The 20,425-nt window shown below is 43.8% G+C and overlaps 2 protein-coding genes across 6 annotated transcripts in view; one reads left to right on the top strand and one right to left on the bottom strand.

Annotated features, from left to right (window-relative positions):
* FGGY (FGGY carbohydrate kinase domain containing) overlaps window positions 1–20,425 on the bottom strand; it is a 328,528-nt gene that overhangs the window by 283,351 nt on the left and 24,752 nt on the right. For 4 of the 5 annotated variants that reach the window (XM_075508846.1, XM_075508847.1, XM_075508848.1 and 1 more), the window contains exons 2-4: window positions 11,423–11,558; window positions 9,585–9,706; window positions 2,988–3,059 (exon numbers count right to left, since the gene is read on the bottom strand). The gene's annotated coding sequence lies outside the window, so the exon portion shown is untranslated. The remainder of the gene's footprint in view (window positions 1–2,987; window positions 3,060–9,584; window positions 9,707–11,422; window positions 11,559–20,425) is intronic. The other variant, XM_075508851.1, reaches the window with a different exon arrangement.
* JUN (Jun proto-oncogene, AP-1 transcription factor subunit) lies at window positions 17,401–19,296 on the top strand. Its single transcript, XM_075508861.1, has 2 exons — window positions 17,401–17,724; window positions 17,864–19,296. The coding sequence occupies exon 2, from the start codon at window positions 17,871–17,873 to the stop codon at window positions 18,801–18,803; it is 933 nt and encodes a 310-aa protein (XP_075364976.1). The 5' UTR covers window positions 17,401–17,724; window positions 17,864–17,870; the 3' UTR covers window positions 18,804–19,296.

The raw sequence follows: 20,425 nt of genomic DNA, 5'->3' as shown, positions 1-20,425 counted from the left end.
TTTCAAATTAAGCTAGGATGATTTGTTGATTTAATAAAAAGAAAAAATCCCATGTAAAACCCCTTCTGAATTAGCATATTCAAGTCTTTCCAAAATCTGGCTCCAGTAAAGAACTTGTCCTTAAAAATCTATCAGACTGTAACTAAGCTTGTAGCTTGGCATGTGAAATAAATAAGTCAATAATCAGATCCTTCAGAAATTTTCAATTAAACCTGTAAAAATATCTAATAAAATATTCAGCATTTGAAGAGTTTTTATTCAGGAGGAGAGTACAGCAGCTTCGGTTTCATGTTAGGAAGAGCACGGGGCATTAATAACAAAAGTTTTTTCCCCCCTTTCCTACCCAGCACTCGCTCACTTGCACTAGCACAACTTTTTGTGAAGCCACACTGTAAATCTGAGCAGAAAACTCTTTTCTGGCTTTCAGAACAAATCAAACCAAGAACACAGCATGGTCCCCACAAAGAACTGAGCAAGCACAAGCAAAGAGGCAGCGCAGGAATGGCAGCCAGGGGAGGGAGGAAAAAGGACATGAATTGCTTTGAGCTCATATTGCTGCTGAGTACTTTCTATTATAAAACCATAACCTAATATGCTTTCAAGACTACAGCTCTGAACTGCTTCACACGGTGCACCTCCTTCCCTACGCGGGACCCTACAGGGATCTATACCGTTGCAGAAATGTGCCTGCGTGGAGAGGATTGCAAGCTCAGACACTGCACTCTATTATACTTTTCATTATTCACTGCTTATTCACTAAACGAGAGGGTAACCCCAGCAGTGCTTGTAAACACAACGGCTTCCTTGAGAAGCAACAGCAAAATCCATAAGTACAGCTCTCCTTGTAAGCAAAATGCCTGACTTGGGAGGGCTGTCCTCCCTGGGGAGCTCAGCTGTGGGAAGCAGGAGCAAGGAACTGCCTTTTTAGGACTGTGGCTGAGCAGAGCTGGGAAGCGCTGGGGCAGGAACAGGGCTCCCGCAGCAGCTCGCTGGCCTTATAAGGAGAAAGCCAGGTATTTCCCCAGCCCCGTACCGGGAGCTGCACAGCCAGCGCAGCAAGGTAAGGCGAGGCAGGGCTCCCCAGCGAGGCTTGGCCCACCACCGGCCGGGGGGACCCTTGGCCACAGCCACTCTCCTGCTCGGTGCAGACCGACAGCCCTGGTGTCTCCAGCCTCCGAGCATTTCAAATAGGCCTTATTAGGAAGCAGAGAAGCTTAATTAATTGAAAGATCATTTTCAGATCTGTAAAGCCAGATGGTTTGTGGGTGAACCATACTTGATTTTAATGTGACATTTTAAGGCATTCGAGGCAACATTTTGGAGCGCGAGTCTCTAATGTCAGGCATCTTTTTAGCTACCTACATAAGAGGGCGGTTTTTCAGAGGTGATGAGCAACTGGATTTTCTGAAGACTTTAACAGAAGGGGCAGGACACTCAAAGCCTCAGACACTCAGCAATTTGTTTAAGCAAGCTTTAGGAACACACATGATTAAGACTCCTCCCCAGTTGCCTAAAAACTAAGGCTGCTTGACAAAAGCAAAAATATTTTAGTTTCATTCAGTTTAAGTTACACTTCTTTTTATTACCTGTTTTACTTTTCTAGGGAACAAAACTAACTAAACCCCTTCAGGCCAAATTCATCTATATAGGATACGTGTGTAAGCACCCCTGACCGTGAACTGTCCCATATTGTTGCTCTTTTTACCTTCCTGACTCTAGTTTTTAGAAGTAAAAAGAGGAGACTGAGTAAAACAGGAGAAAAAGTACAATTTTTCCCCAACAATATCCATTTTTAAATTTGATTTTTAAATCTTTCTCAGAAAATGGCAACAGAAATGGAGTATCCTTGAATATTTTTCTTTGGGGAAAAAAAAAAGTAATTTTCCTTTAGATGTGGTTAAAAAAAATAATTTACAGTGTAACATTAAAATGAGACATTACCCATTCAGGAATAATACAGCATCCCAGTTCTGAATATGAAATGGCATATTGAAATTCAAAGAATTACCCACACATTTTGCCATCTTGGTTTCTTGAGGTTGAACTTTGATAACTGCCTGCTTTGACATGCTGAATAGTATAGGTTTAACTGAAAGCAGCAACTTTTAACCTAGAGATATGAAAATGGCTTGATAGTTTTGATCTGTACTACTTTTTAAATCCACAGACAAGTGTCTGCTCTACATCAAACTACTGCCACCATTAGTGCCTTCACGTAATAATCACAGCAGGAAGACCAAAACTTTGATTAATCTTGCCACATCCCACTTGCAACATATTGGCAAGAAAACATGGGGGAAGTACTAATTACCCATGGATAATCACAGGGCATCCGTTTCTAGGATTCCTTATGAGAGGCCCATCAGGAGAAATGAGGCCACAGACAACATGAAAAATTACATTAAACAACTGAAAAATATCTAGATACGTCACAAACTTATTCTGTATGAGCTCAGACATTGCATAGGACTTTCTCCAATTGTTGATTGGGCTGGGATTACATTTCTATAGCTCCAAAGGAGCGCTAGGGTAAGACTTCTTTCATAAAAGGAATAAAAGTTTTGACACCAGGTTTCATATTGTAAGTTTCTCCTTTAAAATAACTTGCTTGCCAAAGCAGTTCAGCTGCCAGAAAGGGAGAAAAGCAGGCAAACTATTCCCTTAAAAGCAATGACTGTGCTATGCTGCTCAGGTACACGAGGCATCGCTCCAGAACTAGGGAACGTTGGCTCATTAGAAGCAATTAAAAAAACTCTGAGGGGATTTTAAAAACAACAACTTCCAAAAACAAAACATGCATATATACCACATGCATTTGTTTATGCAGCTGTAATGAGTGATGAAATCCATTTATGAGCTGAAGTCACAAGATTCTAAGCAGGTCTTTGTTTAATCTCAGTAAGTCATGACATTTCCCTACTACTTATAATAATGTGATTTGGATCAACATTTTCAAACTTATGCACCTGGTTTTTAACAGTGCTTACCAATTGCACTTCTCATCTGCTTCGCTGAAGACTGAACAGTCTACTTCTGAGCCACCCCTTTGATTAAGCACCCTAAAGACAGATACAGAAACCTTGTTTAACATACTTCTCTAATTCTTGAATTCAGCATATATTCTGCAATTCTTACTCAAACTGAGACTCTGTGCAACCTGCAAAGAGTGTAAATAAAAATCAATGAGATCATTAGTGGAATGAACACTTAGAGCATCAGCCCTTCTATAACCACAAAGTCTATCCAGATGGATGCCCTTAAAAGACTTAAGAAGGTTTGCTATAGACAATGGCTTTTGTTCCAGCATGTTGCTGTGACTTGGAAGAATAAAATGAAGATAAATGCAGCTGTTTGCTGCTTACATTAATGCAGCATTAGTGCCCTGAGTAACAAAGGTAGGACAGAGTATGCAGGAAAAAAAAGATTCAGCACAAATAACTATTAAGTTACATATGTTTTGTATATTTATAAACTGTGCTAGGCTTTAGATGTATCATTATATAGCTTTAACAGTATACGAATCAGTACTCCTCCATATAAATCAAGACCACATTTTTAGCTTTGATATTAAGGAGAAAAAAAATGAAAAAAAAAAAAAAGTTTTTGCCTCTGCTGCTCTTGCCATTACACTTCTATTAGCTTTGCAAACAGATCTGATGTTTCGTGAGGATCAGATCAAAATTAAATGAATCTAGGTCCACTGTTAGTATAAACAGAGCGACTTTTTTATATTTCTTTTAAGAAGGGGAAAAAAGATTAGACTCCTGGTCTGAAAAAAAAGTCAGTCTACCTAATGCATAAGAGCAGGACAACCCAGACACAGAAAAAATTCTCTTAAGACTTTAAGGTCCGAAGGAAAGCGTTGCTGTCTACACCCACTGTCCATTCTGTTTCTCATGTTTGGCTCATTCATCTACTGCTCTCCAGAGTCCAAAATGAGCCAGGAGAACAGGTGGATTTTAGAGCATGTCACCAAATCAAGATGGCAGAAGGATATAAGGAAAATGCAAGGATATTTCACCTAGAATGTTTTGTTCCAAGCAACCCCTTGTTTATATGCAAAAGGATAAAGTACAAGACAATTTCTTCAGCAGCTTGGACCCAAACTTGGTAAGGCTCTAAAAAGGCCAAAGCCAAATACGCATAACCAGCAAAGACAATGTATCACCTAACTGGCACAAACGGAGTATGTTCCTATACCTTGCTTTTTTGCGATCATTTCTGTTGATGTAGGAAAATAATATGCAGTATTGCCAGTGTCTTTCCCAATGTGAAAAAAAGTCCTGAAACGATCATCAATATGAGGAAGCCAGGGAAGCACTGGAACTCCTGAGATAGAAAGTGGCACTTCTTCTGCCATTTTCAGATACACAGACCTATTGGATGTGTTTTTACGTTACACACAAGTACTACATGGACTTGGGAAGAGACACGACATTCTCAGTAGGACAGTATAAACACTTTGTTGCCTTCCATTTTCTTAGGATGGCTGCATCACTCAAGTAAAAAAGTCACACAATGTATATAAACCATACACGAAACAAGAATCTGTAATATTCTTAATGCCACATCAATTTATATATGCTAGATATATTCACGGGAAATAAACTCAGATGCAATCTTCCTACCTAAATTCTAAGTCTATAGGGATTATATTTTCTATTCCCCCATTTCCAAAATCCTGTTCAGTTATTTTCCTTTAGCTTTTTGGGATCTATTATACCAGTGTGCCAGAAAGAAAATGACTGTAACTACTGAAGAGTGAAAAAGTGATATGTGAAAAACACGTATCAGTAGAAAACATTATTTAATATGCTAGTCCACATGAACTAAACCCAGCTGAAAAGCTCTGAAAAGGCACATTAAAAAAAATAACTGTGAGACCATTAAGTAAACAGTTCCCTTACTGGATTTGCTCTAACCGACTAAAACCTTTCTTCCCCTTTCCACATTAAAGGAGAGCCCTAAAACCACATTTTGCATATTTTATTAGTTCAGACCTTTTCTAACATGGTTCCCAGGGCACACCAAGTCTAACAAACTTTAAAAAACGAATCTAACATTGTTCTAAAATAACAGTATTAGAATCTGCTGGAGTGCAAACAACAGGACTATCAATAAATGTCTACTCTTATTCCCAGACCCAGAATAGATTTCTAAACAATTTTTAGCCCCTAAGATTCACATTTTATTGAACCTGAACTTGCACACCAGCTTTAGTAATCAATGTTACCCATCTCATGCCTCTGACTGCTTTCATCAGAGAGAATAATTGCACATTTGGAGAAAGAAAAACATTTTTGTGACTGTTTTAAAAATCGTAGTTGAAAGTTTCTTGAAAGGTCAGAAAGCTAGGAGTTATCCTGCTAGAAACAGATTAACAGGCAGAGGGTAGGCAAGGTGGTCAGGGGTGTATGGGAAGTATAATCTATCAGATTGATAGCACCACTATGTATATGGTACAATTATATCTTATCTTCCCAGCCCTGCAACCAAAATAAACCACATCGAAGTCTTGGAGTCTGATTCTGTTGTCTTTAAGTACACACCCCTTAGGGTGGCGACCCAGGACACACCACACATCTTTTACTTCATGTAAGACAAAATCAAAACAAATATAATCAGTATTTTTCCTTTTAGGACTCTCACTGAGACTCTTTGATGTGTTTTCCCTAATCGTTTTCTCTTTTTAATCATCACACTCAGGGGTTTCTCTGAGCTTATAATGGTCTAGTTTTTATGTAACCTCTTCCATGCGGGCGCCTTCCCAAGCTCCCAACACAGCAACTGCTGTAACAGTACACAGCAACACTACACCAAAGAATACCTTGTCCAAATGAAACCAAAAGGGAAATTTAGATGAGTACATTCTGCTTAGGTTGGAATTTTGGCTCAGACACAAGAGTTAACACTCCTGGTCTTGCGAAAAGAAGCTCTAATGGAGATACTGAAAATGAAAGTATCCCTTCTACTTCAAAGCTGAAAATCTGGCCACTTCTGTAACATGTTTTTCTGCTCTGGGAAATTTTACTTATCTATACCCATTCATGAAGGGGAAATCCTTGGTCCTACAAGTTAGGTGTGGGTTTGCCATTCACTTGACTAGACCTGAGATTCCACCAGTATGATTTAGTACCCACGGTATAAAACTAGTTAAATTTCTAATTTCTATATGGCTGCTTGCCAATTTTTCTTTGCCTTAGGAGCAATTATTCACATTTACATTTTATCTTGATTCTCTTTAGCAATATCCCTATTTACATAGAGAATCCTTCAACAGATTACCACATTCTTTTCAGTGTTACCTAAGAGGTGCATTGGTGTACTACAGTTCCAAAATTTTCCAGATCCACTATTAATAAAATGCCTAAACTTAAAATAGGCACTACGCAAAACTCGCACAACTGGAACACCTATAAAATGCCCTGTAAACAACTGCCCTACATCTAAGCTTCCAGTAGACTCATGAGGTTCTAGAGTTAATTTCCATTTATCAGCTAAGATTTACTGATATCGATACTGAACGCATTTCTGTTGTTCTCTGCTGTGCCTTGTCAAGATGCTGCACATGGAGGAAGCAGGAGCTAAGACAAGAACTGGAAACATTTCCTTCACGTGGGAAGGTGCCCTGCTAAGAAACTGCTTATTGAACCTGACAGCAAGCGTATAAACAACATTAGAGGGAGTGCTCACACATGTACTCCCAATAAAGGGGAGGACAAGGCGGTGAAAGTCAGAGCTATTACAAGACAAATAAAAATTAAAGACACTGTTTTTAATACCCAGGATACTAAAATATTTTTGAGAGCTCCCAGTGTTTGGGGGAGGAGGGAGGGAGAGAAGGGGGTAGGGGGAGCGGTATGCTCTACTGAGACTTTTCTTATGGTTTGTATCACTTTTTGTGGGAAAATAATTCTAGAAAAAAGCAACAGAGGATTTTGAAACTAACAGAAAAGCATTTGCTAAAATGTAGCTTGCTCTTTGTAAAACTTCCCATGAGGCCTGAAAAAGCACCCTGGGCACGCACTTTACCAGACAGCTTTGCATATGAAATGCTGTTCGTTTCAAAAACAGTTGTATATTTTTACCAGGTGGGTTATTCCTGTCAATTGTCCCCTGATTACTGATCTGTGAGAAGCAGAAAAAGGAGTCAAAGCTACCACAAAGACATAAGCATAACTATTAAAGTTCATGGGATTTTCGACATTGCCCCTCCTTACCCTGAAACTTTAACCCTTGAGTGAATGCTGCTATATATATTTCCTTTGTTTGGCTGTCTGGCGGGCCACCTGGAAAGCATCAGCACTCTAAGAAGAAAACTGCTATTGTTTATTTGGAATTTCCTTAAAACAAAATCTTGCCGTCCATTACCATTTCCCAGAAAGGTATATTGTTCTATCACCACCCATATCAAATTCAAGTGCAGAGACATGTTTACGGTACGTGCAGCGGCTCAGATAGGCTGGGCTGTTGCAATCCTGTTGCAATCCTGTGCAGAAAACAGAATGTTAACACTGGCATGCTGCTCCCACGCCCTCCCCTTTTCAGGCTTTACATTAACTCAGTGACACCCTGCTAGGCACAAGGTTTATTTACACAACACAAAGTCTTGAGACGAGCCTTTGTTCGACTGCAATGTTGACAGGCTTATGAAGCACTACCGGCTATAGTAAAGGTGTATTAAGAATCAACTGAGGACCACGTATGAATGAAATGTTTTGAAACTCGCTTGACTGAGTTTCCAGCTGCAACACAATTCTCTTTTAGCCAGAAGCTGTTGGGACAAACTAGCGAAGCTCCTGGCTTTCATGGAGACCAGTGAATTGCACTAACACGGTGGTTCCACAAGGACTTTAATCCTGGATATGCTGGTGACACCCTGAAAAGAAGCAAATGCCTCTTTCCCCAGCCATTCAGTTTTTTTGCTGGGATAGATTTGAACGGGATGTATTTCCCAACACACTTCACCTCATGGCTGTGTCAGCGCAAGGGAGGGGACAGCGTGGGAGCAGGAAGAGGGCAGGACTGCCTCTTTTGTCAGCAGTGCCGGCCGAAAGCACTTGGGGAACTAACGACATCATAAATTGTGCTGATTTACATCTGCTAAAAAGCGCTCCTTAGGCTTCCTTAAAAATGATTGCTGTATGTATAGCATTTTAAAACTTAACATATGTGCAAAAACAGGCAAGAAAGCTTGGGTGCAGATTTATTGGGTGGAAGTGTCCAAGGGGGCTGTAAGCTTCACCTCCCCAGGACTAGCAATACTCCTGCGAGGAGGGAGCGGCTGTTGCACTCACCCGCTTTCCAAAGGGGTATATAATGCAGAAGAGTTCCTGTGTTTCATGTGATTATCTTCTTGTCAAAGTTTTGGACTAAGTATCACGGCTTTTTCTTCAAAGCAGCTATCTGTGTGATTCTGGAGAGGTGCTGATCGCTGTGCCTCAGCTTCCCCCTTCTGGAAAGCCGACATGTAATACTTCCTCCTACACAGCATTTTTGACATTAACAACTCCAAATCATTGTCAGAGCCTCTCGCAGCAGAGACTCTAAGTGTGAGGAGGAGAAGAAAAAAAAAAAAAAAACCACCACCCTCCAAAAAAAGCAGGCCCATAGCAACTGGAAGATATTTGGTCAAAATGTCAGGAGAGTGACCAGGGAGTGAAAATGGCATAAATCTAGGTGCCAGTATATGTTCTACACAGTCCTGGGTCAGATTCAAAACACATTACAAGGCTGATGAACCAATAAAAATGTCAATGGTTGATATCCTAAAAGCAAATGGGGCCAGTAACAAATATTTTATACCAATAAGTTAATCCTAGATCTTCTTCCAGTTGAAATTCCATTCCTTTTCTGTACCTTTTTCCTTAATGCATGTTTTTAAAATAAAAATAGTTCATACCACTTGTACAGCATTTATTCCCCATAGATCTGCATGCTTTACTAGAACTTCAGTCTCATTATGCCCATTTTACAGGCAGGGAAACCAAGCCACAGAGATGCAAAAAGTGATTAAGGGTCATTCAGCAGGGAGGCGAAACTGGGGAAGACTGCAGTTCTATCCCATTTGAGTTTATTCTGCTCTCCTGTTTTTCTCTACTGGTATACAGAAAAATAAGATTACTTCTCATTAAACTCACGAGGTTACATTAAAGAGGTGAACAAATTTTTGTTTTGCTTTGTAAATTCTCTTGGTTGTCTTGAAGGGATAGATATTCCCCACCACTAATGCTACAGGGTTAGGTAAATACTTTGTAGACCAATAACGTACATGTGAAATAGTCCACTGTTCTTATTAATATTTATGTAATCACCTAAGGCTGAAATTGGCTATCATTGAATTGACCTCAGATCTTTGACATAAATGCCTATTTGAAGCACCTGGCAATAGGCTGTAAGCATCCACACCCAGAACTGCTTTGTCCGGGCTTGCAGATTCGCCAGCCACACACCTTTTCCTATACTGACTGTAAGGAACGCAATAACTGGAAAACATCAGCACAAAACATGCTTATATAGAACAAGGCTACTTTGTACCATTAGCTCTTACAACACGTGTGCTTAACCTCTCTCACATGACTTACCTGAGTCCACAGCCCATTCTTAGCTGAACAGAAGCCTCTGCAAATATGTGCACACTGCAGCTGGTACCCAGATCTCTAAATACCATACAGCCATTTCTGGAATGTCTTTCTAGTTGTGGTCCCTAAAAAAAAAAAAAAAAAAAAAGGAAAATTTAAAAAAATCTGAATTTCAATTAGAAGCCATCACAGCCCTTAGGCCTGTGCTTTATTATTGTCCTTTTATCCTAAAAATTTTCCTTGATCTCATGAACTTGTTTCTAATATATTCAAAAGTTATGGCTTTTTATATGTTTCATATGTTCTCAACAGACTGTGTAAACAGTCCTGTGAGCTGACCAACGCGTCTGCCAAATGCACTGACGGCTGCTCACGCAGTACTTCCTCTAGCACGTATGTGAACAGTGCTCCTGAACCCATTGTAAAAAACAAGATCTCAGGTAGGGATCAATACTGATTCTGGACTAAATTTTCCATCTCTGCTTCCTTCTGAAACAAGGGAACATATAGACACTGCAGTGTTGGCAACTGCATACAATTTTTACCAAAGAAAAGAGGAAATAACAGCAATTTTGAGGGTTTTCAGTATCCTGGTTCTTCTCCTATGGAAGTCCTAAGGGGCTGCTGTGGACAAGACCAGGACATTCCCATCCTGTGAGGGGACAGGGCTGCCCAGACCAGTGGAGAACAGCTACGCAGCCGCCGTGTGATGTCAGCTGTGATCAGAGATCAGGTTGTTTATCATTAACCAGATGGAATTGAGGAAGAGTAGCAGTTTAGTAGCACCTTCTCCAAAACTGAAGTCTTTAACTCTGCTTGTGCTTTCAGGTATTGCCCTACCCAGGCCATGCCCTTTCCTTCCTACAATGCCTTCCTTGGCTATTTGGCAACCCTAACTGCTCCCACACCATGACTCCAACACAAATGACTGTCATCCAGAGTGAATGTTTCCATTTGAATTACATGAGCAGGCACTCTGTAAACTTCCCCACAGGCTCCGCCACTATAATCCCTGGGAAGGAGCAATCTTCAGGACCTACTTTCACTGTTCAATGCTTTCTCTGTTTATTGCTACTACTGTCAGAAACATTACTCAAATTCAGACAGGTGTCCTTACATCTGTCAGCCACCAGCCACTGGTGACATTCAGTAACAGAAACTCACTGTCCATGTCCAAGCCTGAACCCACAGCATGGAAAAGGAAAGCTTGATTGCTCACTGGAAATCCCTAAGCTCTATGGTGCTTTACACTAGGCATTTTTGGTCTCACGCAGACTCGCTTCCTTTCCTTCTCCTGTTGCAAGCACTGCTTTATCCCAGGTTGCCAGGAGCCTACTGTTCCAACAGCTGCTAAGACAGAGTGAGGTGTCAACATTGACAGGATGCCAGATTGTTTATTAATTAAAAATCCAAGCATTTTTTTATCTGTTCTGAGACCCTAATCAAAACTGAGCTATTTTACCAAGGGCTCCGAACGGTTAAATCCAGTTATTCTGAGGCTTTCAGTCACAATTGGCAACCATAAATCAATGCATTTTGTTGCCACTACTTGCTTTCATACATGTTTATTGAAACATCAAAATGCCAGAAAGCTAACTTCAGTTCTCTACGGTGAAACTGCGCCTCAGTAATATCTGAACAAATACACGCTTCCAGCAGGATCTTTGTCCCCAAACACAGTAAATACCTTTTCAAAGGTGTTCATCTGCCTCCCCACCACTAAGCATTAGTATGCTTCTATTTGTATGGTAAATTTTTTCATGCTGCCAGCTCACAATGCTGAGCGCAGCCGTCTGCTTCCCATATGCCACGTGTCCTCCAGTGCCTCCTCCACTGCTTACCTTCACTCTTTGGGCTCCCACTGCGGATCAACTGCTATTCTGCTAGCCTTGCTTGTGTGTAGAGGACTTTTCTGACTGTAAGCTCCACAGGATGGGAACTTTGCCCAATTCTCTATTTCTCGGAGCACCGGCTATGCTATGGTATAGAAATAATGAACACAGACATTAATGGTGTGACATTTAGATTTGTAACACCCTAAAAAGCATAGGGAGCAAGGCCCCAGGGTTCATTTCAGAATCATCTCTAGACAGTGTAGGTAACTTCTACTTGCTCAGGTTTTTTGATAAAAAATTATACAATACATATAGTTGTTTGAATAAAAAAAAAATGTATAGTTCATTACTTATTTGAAAATGTATTTCTGAGCACTTGCAGTGACGAGTGAAATCCTCTATAAAGCTAGCTGGAATGGGAAAAATAATACTGAGAAATCTAGTATAACTAACTATTGGGTAAAGAGATCATCCTACCTACTTTAGAGACAATCATATCAAATCTTTCATTCATAGGTTGCTGCACATAATCATCCAGGGTTTGAATTGCTCGGACAGCATTCTTAAGAAAATGGAAAACGTTTTTAGTGTTTCCTCCCTTACTTCTGCAGTCTTTCTCTGTGTTTACAGTCAGTGTTGCTGTCCTGCCCCAGAGGTAACCCAACAGGTCTTGCAAAGTCTCCTAACTTTGCCCCACCTCCATCATTCACAATCTTGTCTCTCTAACCTACTCATTTTCCTCCATTCCACAAACTAGTAGTTTCAAAGAAATTCAGAGATTAATTAAAATGATTGGTGGGATGAGTAGGTGAGGGGGACAGGCTAAAGGGCTTGACAAGAAGAAAGATGAAAAGGACTAAATGCGTATAGCTTGGTTATGCGATGACTAATTGAGGGTGGAGGAGATGGACATGATATTCATTTACAAGTGCCTGTAGTTCTGAGGAGCACTTTTCATGTGCAAACTGAAGACTAGCTCAAGACTAGCTTTCGGTCTTGTTGTACAGATCTGATTCCAGGGTCCTTCACTTCAAGCTGTGAGTCCCACCCCTCCCCTCAAAAAAAAAAATTTGAGGAAAAAAGTATCCTCAAATATTTCTTTTAATTTCAGCTCAGCTTTCAGCCAGATTCAGTTTCTGGATCTCTGGCCACATGAGCCCTACTGGGGGCGAAGGGCAAAAGGAGAGGCCATGGAAGCTGGGGGCGGATGAGGTGGCACCTCTTTGCCACACCTCTGCTGCGCTGCAGACTTAGGTGGACTTGAACCGACTACGAAAACACACCTTGAAGAAGCGGGGAGGAATTGGGAGCAGGAGCACCTGTGAATTATTTTACTTCCATTTAGCCTAAGGAAACTCTGTTCCTTGTGCCCTCTCACTCCCAGCTTCTTTCACTGTACTCTGATGTAGTAAATAAAATAGAAATACTTGCTCCTTCTGACTCTTCAAACTCTTGCCTCCCTCAGTTGTGGAAACCTGCTCTACAGTAATTCCTTAAGAAAGTGAAAAGCAGTATGAAAAGATCCAGTAATTTCCACTCTTATTCACTTCATGCAGAGGTGAAGCAGGATATCACATCTGAAAGCATGAAGTGAGTAAAAAAAAAACCTATATAATAAAAATAATTGTCTGTATAATAAAAATATTGTGGAAACATCTCTGATGAGTGGAAAAATCAAGATAGTGTAGTATATCTAAGTTTAAACAAGCATGTTCTTTCTGTGAGTACTGTTTCGAATATAAAAGAGCAGAAACTGTCATTTATCCTTTTTTTTCTCCAAATGGTCTAGAGATAAGCCAGAATAAGCATTTGTGATAGGGGAGTGAAACAAAACAACAAACCCATTTATTCCTGGACACCAAATATAATTTAGACAGATGTGGTATGTATAAGAAATTTTAATTTGTCCCTGAAAAGCCACTTAATTATTCACATTATTTGATTGCCTCAGTCGGTCTTGTATTGATTGGAGAACTTTATAAATCAAAATCTGCATTACTGCTGCTCAAAGCATCTGCCTCTCACAGCAACAGAGATATATAGTTCATTTCCAATCCCTACCCACAAGTTAGTTTATTGAGACATGTAAATGGCTATGGTTTATAAATGGGTCAGTAAGTGTTCTTTCATACTACTAAAGGAATATTTACTTACGGACATCAGGAAAGGGGGGGAAAAAACCCTAAAGTAATAGCTGTTTAATGAATCAGTGCAATAGTCACCAAAATTCCCAGCTCCTTGGCTAATGGCCACAAAGGATCACTGTCTCTTTGATCACAGATCAGGGCCCACTTCTGATCTGCAGCACTTGGTCAGTCTCAGGTGGTGAACTTTGGGCACTTGGCTGAAATCGAAGCTGAGACCTCCGTAAGCAAACACCCGCTCACCAGGCAGTCCCGAATTAGGTAGAAAATCCCCTTGGAGCAGCAAATTTGTCTTTGATTTCAGCGCTCTCCTGCTATGCACAACCTTTAAGACCAGCTTGACTGTCTATTGCCAGCCTCCACCAAATAACCTCTAAGGGAGTAGCAATTAACATAATGAGTGGACTGATGGGTGTCCCTCATAGCTACAGGCCTCAGTAGCAACACGTCTCTGGAAACTGGAATGTCTAGTCCTGAAACTCCACCTCTGTAAAAGGAAGGAAGTAGAAAACTAAAATGGGTAGGGGATTAAAAAAAAAATTAAATGACTTTAAGTTACTATCTCCAGCCTGATCCAACACTCACTGAAGCTAATGAAAAATTTGCATTGATATCGTGGGACTGAGCTGAACAGACTGTAAAGGCAGAGCTTTTTAGGTTATACAAACATGTATTGAATAGAGTGGTTAAAGCTACACTGACCACGTTCCTTGTAGTTTGAACTTGGCTTTCCAGGGCAAAAGAAACATGCAGAAAAAAACCCAAAAGATAAAACAAAACCAACAAAACTTTAACAAATTAAATATGTCAACAATTAATCAGAACAAACTTAATTAGTAGTATTTGTCTACACAGAAAACTGGCTGAAGCAAATTATTTGCATGGCTTCCCATGTAACAGAAACCAGGAAAAAAAACTTTTTAGCTTAATTTTAAAATAATTCTTATTTTACAATAAAAACCTCCACACAGCAAACTACTTAAAATTCATGTCTTACATTTCTCCAGAATTTCTTCCTTGCATAGACAAGCCCTTTATAAACATCAAAATTGCACGCTGACACAACAGAGAGAGATCGTTTATGGACTGTCTCGGGGGACTTTTAATGCAGCAAGGACGGCCACATCAGGTCCGACTAGATACCCTATCTCTGACAGGAGCCAAGAGTGGGTACCTGGAGAGGCACACAAAACCAGGGCACGCACACAGCAGTTTTGCCTCGGGTTGCTCTCCCAGGCACAAGCCATCTGCAGCTTTGGGATTTCCAGAGCCAGAGATGCACTGCATTTGATAGCCCTTAAGTGATTTCTTTTCTGTGAATTCATCTAATCACTTTAAAATTCCTCAGTCCACACAGCGCTCTTGCCAATGAGTTCCACAGCTTAACTACAGTTCTGTGAAGACATTTCTCTCATTTGTTCCGAACCTGCCAGTTTCATTTGATGCCCCTTTGGATCATGTGCCAGAAGAGTCAGTCACTAGCCTCTGTTTATCTTGTATGTAAAGATTAAAAAGGAGTTAAACAACTGCTTCCAGCATTCACTGCATTAATAAATTTCAGAGATTTTCTTATGCATATGCAGTGACTTACTGCTGTTTGGCAAAACTATTTGCAGCTGAAGCTACAGCGGCGGTTGAGTAGTTTGAGCTACCTGCAACACAGACAGATGCTGCCTACGTGAGGGTTGTGTGCATACTAACAGCACACAGCGAGCCCCCCCGTCCCGGCCAAAACTTTGTATTTCATGCCACGGGTTGTTCACACCAACATACAAAGAAGTGCATGTATGATTTGCATGATTCCAGTTAGCGTATAAAGTAACTACAGTGCCCACCATGTGGTCAAATTAATATAGTGGCTGAAATCAGGTGGGAACACCAGGGGGAAGAAAAAACATCAACCACTTCAAACAGGGGAGCTAGACCTTCACTTTTCTTTCACAGCTGCTTGTGTTTCTGTTTGCTTCATTGTTGCTTCCTATACTGTAACTGGTAATTATGTCATTACATCTAGGAAAAAATAGCACTGGAGAATTTGAAAGTGTATTTTCAAACCTAGACATAAGTTTGTCAGCTTCACATATCGTAAAAAGTGATTTAATCTGATAGACCAAGTTCTTCATTGACATAAAAAGCTGGACCACCCTAAAACAGCAGATAGCAGCTTTGTGTTGCAAGCCTAAGGAGCACTTGTTGCACTGTTGGCAACACGATACAACAGTACACCCCTGCAGTCCCTGTCCTACCCTGTATTGTCACCGCCTGTCCTTAAATAGCTGCTGCACTTTATTCCAGAGGTAGCTGCCTGTCAGCATTCACAAATTCACACCTCCCAGGGAGAAGGGTGTGTCCAGGCCAAGGTGAAGAGGGGGAAGGCAAGAAAAATTAATCCAGGCAGTAGGGCACGCCTTTCATTAGAGATACGTACTATACTGATGGTGCCACGTTCAGCACAGAGCAGTCACAGCGAACCAGAGATCACCCATCTGTTGCTGAGGTGAACATGCCAGCACAGACTTTTCTCTTCAACTAGGATCCTTCACGTCCAGCCGTTGTTTTCCCTCCCGACTAACCTGTACTTCCAGAGTAATACTAGGGCACTCTAAAATTAGGCCGTCGCTGTCCCCTCCCCTTGGATGACGAGTTTAGAGAAACCCATCTGGAACCAGGCTTTTTCCTCTCAGGTTTTATTTCCCGCCTCTGTCAACCTGGCACGTTTCTGAGACCGGGAATTGCCATCCCCGATCCCTGTAATGGCAAAGCCGTGCCCTTGCGTACCCCCCACAGCCATTGGACGAAACCCGCATGACCCAGCCCCGCGGCTCCCGCCGAGCTGGGCGGGGGGCGGCGGCCCACAGGGCCCGAGGGCCCTCAGCCCCGCAGGAGGGCGGCTGGGCGCCCTCCGCACGGCCCGCGGCGTTGGCGGCGCTCGGGGAGCCGGGACGCCCTTCCCGCACGGCGGGGCTCCCCTGAGAGCCGCCGGCCCCGACTCGAAGGCGGGCGAGGGTGAGGCCTCGGCCGCCGCCAGCCCCAGGCACGCCCGGCCGGCGGGGAGGGGAAGCGCCGGGCCCCTCGGCGGGGCGGGCGCGTCCTCGGCGGGGAGCGCCGCGGGCGCGTGGGCGGGGGCCGCCCCGCGGCGGTTGGTGCCCGCCCTGGCCCCGCGCGCGGCCGCCGCGGGCAGAGCACCGCCCCCAGCCCTGCCTGGAAGCCGCACGGGCGGCGGGACCGCGGCGAGGAGGGGAAATCACGTGAGGCCTCCCCCGGAGCGCCACCTGAAGGGCCGTACCACCGGCGACGGGGGGGGGGAGGGCGGGGGGGGACACGACAGGCCGAAACCCGCCAGCGCACGGCGGAGCGCGGCCCGCCTGCCGCCCACCGCGGGGACCGACCGAGAAACACGCAAAGGGGCGGGAAAACGAAGAGGGAGAGGCGACGGTTTGCGGGCGACGGCCGCAGCGGCACGACGGGGCTGAGCGGCGCCCCCGCCCCTCCGGCGGGCGGTTGGTACGTGGCCGTTAAGGAGGCGCCGGCGGCGGCCAACCCCGCTCGCGCTCTGGACGCGGTAACCAGATATTCAAAAACAATACGTCAGCCCACAATGCCCCGAGCCGCCGCCAGCATTACCTCATCCCACAAGGCCCCGCGCCGGCGCTGAGAAGCTTCTAGGGGCGGGGTGGCCATGGCGACCGGCTGATATGTACCGGGCCGGGCCAGCGGCCCGCCTCCCCCGGGAGAGGCGGCGGCAGCCAATGGGGAGCCCGCGGGGTGACATCATGGGCTATTTTTAGCGGGCTCCCGGTCGCTGATAAGTGAAGGGCTCCACGCCGGGAGCGGGCTCAGAGCGCGGGGCGGGCAGGCGGCAGCGCGACTCGGCCGCCGGGTGGAGGCGAGCGGAGCAAGGCACAGCGCGGCCGGCACAGCGGCGCGGAGCCGGGGAGGGCGCGCAGGAAGGCGGGGAAAGTGCTCGCGGCAACTTGTGGCGGCGGAGCAGCGGCCCGGCCCCGCGGCGGCGGCAGCAGCAGCAGGAGAAGGCGGAGGAGGGCGGCGAGGCTCCCCGCCGAAGCCCCGCGCCGCCCCGCCAGGCCAGGCGGACTCTCAGCGCGGCGGCGCCAGGGACCGCGGGCCCGGCCCGCGCCGGGAGGACCCTCCGCGCCCCGGCGAGAAGTAAGGCTCTGCTTTCTCCTTCCCCCTCCCTGCGCGGCCGGGAGGGTTGGGGTGGCGGAGCGGGGCGCAAGCGGCGGCCGGGCAGCTTCTCCGCGCTGCCGCAGCTCCCGGCGCCACTCCGCGGACTCTGTTCTATGAGTGCAAAGATGGAGCCTACTTTCTACGAGGATGCCCTGAACGCCAGCTTCGTGCCGCCGGAGAGCGGCGGGTATGGATATAATAACGCCAAAGTGCTGAAGCAGAACATGACGCTGAACCTGTCCGACCCATCCAGCAACCTGAAGCCGCACCTGAGGAACAAGAACGCCGACATCCTCACCTCCCCCGACGTGGGACTCCTGAAACTAGCCTCGCCTGAACTGGAGCGGCTGATCATCCAGTCCAGCAACGGGTTAATCACCACCACGCCGACCCCGACGCAGTTCCTCTGCCCCAAAAATGTCACCGATGAGCAAGAGGGGTTCGCGGAAGGCTTTGTGAGAGCCCTGGCGGAACTGCACAACCAGAACACCATGCCCAGCGTTACCTCCGCTGCTCAACCTGTTAACAGCGGCATGGCACCTGTGTCCTCTATGGCTGGCAACAGTAGTTTCAATACGAATTTGCACAGCGAACCCCCGGTGTACGCCAATCTCAGCAACTTCAACCCCAACGCACTCAACTCCGCGCCTAACTACAACGCGAACAACATGGGCTATGCACCTCAGCATCACATAAACCCCCAGATGCCCGTGCAGCATCCCAGGCTTCAGGCTTTGAAAGAAGAGCCTCAGACTGTACCTGAAATGCCAGGGGAAACTCCTCCCCTGTCCCCTATTGACATGGAGTCACAGGAGAGAATCAAAGCCGAGAGAAAACGCATGAGAAACAGAATTGCGGCATCCAAATGCCGGAAAAGGAAGTTGGAAAGGATTGCCAGGTTGGAAGAAAAAGTGAAAACTTTGAAAGCCCAGAACTCAGAGCTGGCATCCACTGCCAACATGCTCAGAGAACAGGTTGCACAGCTTAAGCAGAAGGTCATGAACCATGTCAACAGCGGGTGCCAGCTAATGCTAACACAACAGTTGCAAACGTTTTGAAGAGACTGTCTTAAATGAGAACTGTGATATTGTGGTATAACTAAAAAAAAAACCAAAAGTGGCAGATGCATAAAGCTAATGGTAAAAGCTGAAGGGCTGAGTCCTGCCTGTGCTCTGCAAAGCGCATGTGTGGAAAGACTGGCAAGCCTTCAGCTTGAGTTAGTCGAGAAGCGGCCAGCACCGCTCCGAGAAGTGCTGTTCCTGCTCAGATGAGATGTCAGATCTTCGTTTAACATTGACCAAGACCTGCATGGACCTAACATTCGATGATCATTCAGTATTAAAGGTTAAACTGCAATAGAAACTGTAGATTGCTTTATGTAGTATTCCTTAAGAAAAAAAAAAGTGGGAGGGAGGTTTGTGGGAGGCTGATAAACAAAAAAGAACTATTCTGCCTGCCTTCAAGTAAATTGTGTATGTACATATCTTTTTTTTATTTTATTTTATGAAAGTTGATTAATGTCAATAAACTACTTCATGACTTTGTAAGTTATTTTTATGTTGTTTATTTGGGCACTGCCCAGTATTGTTTGTAAATAAGAGGCTTTTTTTTAGCACTCTGAGTTTACCATTTGTAATAAAGTATAATTTTTTAATGTTTCTGTTTCTGGAAAAATTCTAGAAGGTTCTATTATATTTAAGAAAAATAAAATAATTAAAATGCATTTCCCCCTCACACTTTTTTTTTTTTGCTAGTACCTGAGTTGGGAAAATGCCCTTTATGCTGAGCTCTAAAGGGTAGGGATTATGTTAAACTTACTCTGTGACTACAGGCATGTCCTGGAGAATGTGTGCAGAGGAGAGGGAGAAACTAGATCCTGATCACTAAACTAATACAACTTTTGAGTTGTCCTGAAGTTGTAGTTCTCAATCGTAACCTGACTAGCTTGCCTGCCCTGCCATGTTCTAGTGGCCTGGGTTAGACAGCTAACTCCAAACAGGTTGTAGAGGGGTAGAAAGCCAGTGTATGAAATTGTTTCATAACTGCAGCGACTGGCTACTTGATCTGACATGCTTTTTATTAAATTAATGCCCTCAAGAAGGTAAGGCAAGTGGTTGTATTTAAAAAAAAAAAAAATGCTGTAGGCTTCAAAAATAGAAATATTCACCTTTTTTCCTGTGTTCCTTCCTAGGTAGGAGGTGATCCTTGTTTGTTAATATTTATGACAACGCTGCTGTCAACAGTAAAATAATTTTATAACCCTTTTCCTATCTTGAAATTCTTTCCCTTTTGGGTGTCACTATGGGTTCTAAATGTCTTAGCAATAGAAACGCTGGGAAAATTGAACCTAGTGGGAAATGAAAAGAGCAACTTGCTGAAAAACAGCAACTTCTGTCACTTGTTTTCAGCAACTTGCTGAAAATAGCAACTTCTCTGGCACTTCCCATGTATTTTTTTATTAAATAACCTTGGTTTTTAGTACAATGACAATATAAATATATACCTTAGAAACATGCTAATTAACTTATCAGGGTGGGAAACAATTATTAGACCAGGATTTTCAACACTGTACCCAATTCATTTAGTTTAATAAGCATATATCTGAAGGGAGACCAGATGTTTTCCTGCTTGCTGTTCAGAGCCAAACAGCTAAGAGGAAATAGATGCTATCAAAAGACAG

This window comes from Mycteria americana, chromosome 7 (genome assembly GCF_035582795.1).
Source record: "Mycteria americana isolate JAX WOST 10 ecotype Jacksonville Zoo and Gardens chromosome 7, USCA_MyAme_1.0, whole genome shotgun sequence".
NCBI lineage: Eukaryota > Metazoa > Chordata > Aves > Ciconiiformes > Ciconiidae > Mycteria > Mycteria americana.
The sequence above is the reverse complement of the archived record's forward strand: the minus strand, read 5'-3'. Positions and strand labels throughout refer to the sequence as shown.